Below are 3,641 nucleotides of genomic sequence, written 5' to 3'. Positions count from 1 at the left end.
GGTAGTAGGCCTTGGAATGTCTCGGAATCTAGGTCATAAAGGTCGGTCTATGTTTGGCTATTTTTGTCTGGGTTTTTTATGGCGTACCTCCATTTTCAAGGCTGATTCTTGTTTTAATTGAACATGAACAAAAAATCAAGCCAGATTCTGGGTTTATCCTTCCTAGTTTAAAGAGGGTGGCAACGGCTGGACTCTAATTCTCCACCATCAGATGCTCCTGTCATTCAGGGAGTCGTCCAGCAAGTCAGAAACTTCTCATCCGTTGCTCACTCCTTCCTCTGCCTCTGTCACCTCTCTGTGTCCTCGTGTGCCAGTCTCACCCGTTTCTACTTGTGTGCCAGCCTCACCCGTTTCTAGTTGTGTGCCAGTCTCACCCGTTTCTAGTTCTACTTGTGTGCCAGCCTCACCCGTTTCTACTTGTGTGCCAGTCTCACCCATTTCTACTCGTGTGCCAGTCTCACCCGTTTCTACTTGTGTGCCAGTCTCACCCGTTTCTACTTGTGTGCCAGTCTCACCCGTTTCTAGTTGTGTGCCAGTCTCACCCGTTCGTGCGGATGAGTGCTTCTCGGTGACTTGCTCCTCGAGGTATTCATCATCATCAGGGATGTCTTCGGCTTTCCCCTCTGTTATGGTCACCGTCTGATGAGGTAGAAGACCCTCTGTTATGGTCACCGTCTGATGAGAAAGACCACCGGAGTCTCCTGGGACTCTTCCGGTGGCCACGGCCACCGCCACCAAGATGGCGTCCATGTGACGCACGTAGTCCAGGTGTCCCTTCACCACGGAGCACAGGTCCACGTTGACGACACGCCGCCCGTTGCCCGCGTCGACCGGCTGCAGCCCGGCGACGGACAGCCGTATGGCCGAGCCTCGGTACAGGAACCCCAAGAGGCGGTCCCCGCCGCAGTAGCCGTTCACCATCCTGCCCGCCACCACCCCGGAAATCCTCTCCCACTCCTTTCCGGAGCCTTGGACGGGAGCGCCCAGCAGCACCGCGTCCTCCACCAGGCCTCGCTCGCCATCATCTGCGAGCTCCTGCAGGCAGTAGTAGACGACCCTGGCTCCCAGGCCGAAGCCTACGAGGCTGACGGGACGCCTGCCCTGGCGCCTGCCCCGCAGGACGTTGGCCAGGTGTTTTCCCGCCTCGGCCGAGCGCGCCAGGCAGACGGACCAGGGATTGTCAATGACACCGGCCACCGCCAGCACAGATGCCGGCCACGCCAGCGCCGTCACAACGCCCGCCAGCACCGTGTACTTCAGGGCCTCCTGGGCCGCCATGCCGAACAGGCCCTCCAGCAGCGAGGTCATGGCTGAGCCCAGGTCCCGGAGGAAGCGGGACTCCCACGCCAGGCAGTAGCGCTCGCCGCAGCCATCTCCCAGGCTTCCCCACGGCGCCTGGAACGAGTCGCATTCGCCACCGAGCCAGCCGCTCACTGCCACGGTGAGGTGAAGGTGCTTCCTGGATGAACTCAGGGGGAGGAACCGGAACTCCTCTATGGCTCCCACGCGGTTGTTCATCTTGTATCCGGTCAGTCCGGCGCCCGCTGCTCCGAACAGGGAAGTCATGACGGCGATGCCGGCAGCCGAGCCCAGGGCGGCGGCCGCCCCCGCTCCCAGCACGGCGGCCGCTCCCGCCGCCACCAGGGGCGCCGCCAGTCCGCCCGTCACTCCAATCGCGGCCCCTCCCCCCACAGTGGCCAAGCCGACCAGGAGGTACCGCCGGAACCTTCGTCCTCTCTCCCTTTTCAGCCTCCGAGACGACTCCTCTTGGCTATCCTCCTCGACCGCCTCCCGGCCAAGCTTCTCTCCCAGGGTGTCCTCCAACTCCTCCAGTCGCTGGGGAGACACTCGCAGCAGACAGCAGACGTGACGGATCAGAACCCTGGCTCTGGCGTCGTACTGACCGTCCCGGACGGAGTAAGACACCAGGTCCTGTACGATCGGCGTCGCCCCAGCACCCAGCAGCAGCGGGTCAGCCTGGAGGATGGAGTGGAAGGTGTCAGAACCCTCGGAGCCCAGGCCCGACATGAAGGCCGTCATGACGGGCATGATGGACCCGTCCAGGCCCAGCCAGCTCACCGCCAGGCCCTCCACATACCGTTCCACAAATGCTCTGTTTTCAGGCCCGCCAAACAGCCGACCCAAGGAAACAGCGCACAGCGCAGCGTAGGCGAAGCGCCCTGGTTCCGACAGCTGTCTCCCAATCATCTGGCTGCCGGGCTGCAATGCTGACGACCCTCCTCCGTCTTCTGGAGTCAAGTTTCTTCCTGTGTGTGTCTCTTTTTCATCCATTGTTGTCGTGGTTTGTTGACTATTCTTCTGCACAGTGTAAACGTTATTTGCAACTCCGTCATGGCGTGAAGTCTTCTGCTGCTGCCGTGGGACAGAGCTGTGCTCGAGGCTGTAGAAAAAAAGTTTTTACTGATGCCGCCGCTGTTATTTAATGCGGGACGGTGCCGCTTGCCAAAAAGAACCGATCTTCTTGTTTGAACCTCATGGCCACATCACGGTGACGTCACGCATGTTGTCACACAATACTTTGCAAAGTCTGTATCTTCACTGCTGTGTTGTCATAGATGTCTCCCCCAGGGACCAAATGTACAAAAATACATTATATCATCCCTGTCAGGCAGAAACCCGACAAGGATGATATAATGTATAAAAAAAATCTTTTTCTTTTACTTTTTTTGGGGGGGGGGGGGGGGGGGGTAGCCCCTCCTATGGCCAGCTTTCCGGGTTGTTAGTGAGGTTCATTATGGAAATGTTTTGATTTCTTTGGAAACTTCCTGAAACTTTTGGGCCGCTACGCAAATCTCACACCTACGTACGCCACACCGTCAATGATCCGTCCTATACTTCCATATATGGTCGTATCAGAGGCACCCATGGGACGCGCACAAATCGGTGTTGGTCATCATCAACATCAGTAGCATTCTTTATGGATGAATAAATAAATATATGGACATCTGTCTGTCCTTCCTTGTCCCTTTAATACTTGTAGGGCAGCTAGGGCTGCTATGTTTTATTAAGTCTACATTTTAATGCAGCACTGCATTGATAAAATGTACCAGAGATGCAACGCAATGTGAGCTTGTAGATCGGCTATTTTCAAATGGCCAAAATGTATATAGGAATAAAGTGTATGTTTTGTAACAATAATCAAAATCTACTAACTAGTAACTGTAATGGAATACAAGTAAAGGTATTGACAATTAGAAATACTCCAGTAAAGTACCTCAAACATGTAATTAAGTACAGTACTTAAGTACATAGTACTTAGTTACTTTTCACCACTGATCTTTTTCAAATCCTTGCTTCTGGTACCGGGAGATTCCCTGGAACAAAATCTTGCAGGTCCATGGCCAAATACATACGGTATACTTTTGTGGGTCCCTGAACACCACTGATATCATATGTTTTTTTGTTAGGATTTAGAAGACATTTGTAGAATTGGCCTCAGGTCTTAATTGGTATAGTACAGCCCCCCTTTTCCCTCTATCGATAAATCCCCCCACGGACACTTGTATTACTATTATGATCATATGGTGCATGTGACAAAAAAGTCATATGGCGTGACAGGTATACTGTCACACCATGTTGTGTAAACCTTATGCTATTATAAGTTCACATTATAATAAGAG

At 53.9% G+C, this 3,641-nt stretch overlaps 1 protein-coding gene across 1 annotated transcript; it reads right to left on the bottom strand.

Moving 5' to 3' along the window:
• Positions 1 to 255: 255 nt before the first annotated feature.
• On the bottom strand, positions 256 to 2,292 carry LOC308319453 (transmembrane and coiled-coil domain-containing protein 4-like; the record flags this gene model as incomplete). Its single annotated transcript, XM_080769549.1, has 1 exon — positions 256 to 2,292. The coding sequence occupies one exon, from the start codon at positions 2,290 to 2,292 to the stop codon at positions 256 to 258; it is 2,037 nt and encodes a 678-aa protein (XP_080625675.1).
• Between the last annotated feature and the right edge of the window lie 1,349 nt (positions 2,293 to 3,641).

Source organism: Protomyctophum bolini (genome assembly GCF_963924005.1).
Source record: "Protomyctophum bolini genome assembly, chromosome: 1".
NCBI lineage: Eukaryota > Metazoa > Chordata > Actinopteri > Myctophiformes > Myctophidae > Protomyctophum > Protomyctophum bolini.
This window is presented reverse-complemented; position numbering and strand designations above follow the sequence as displayed.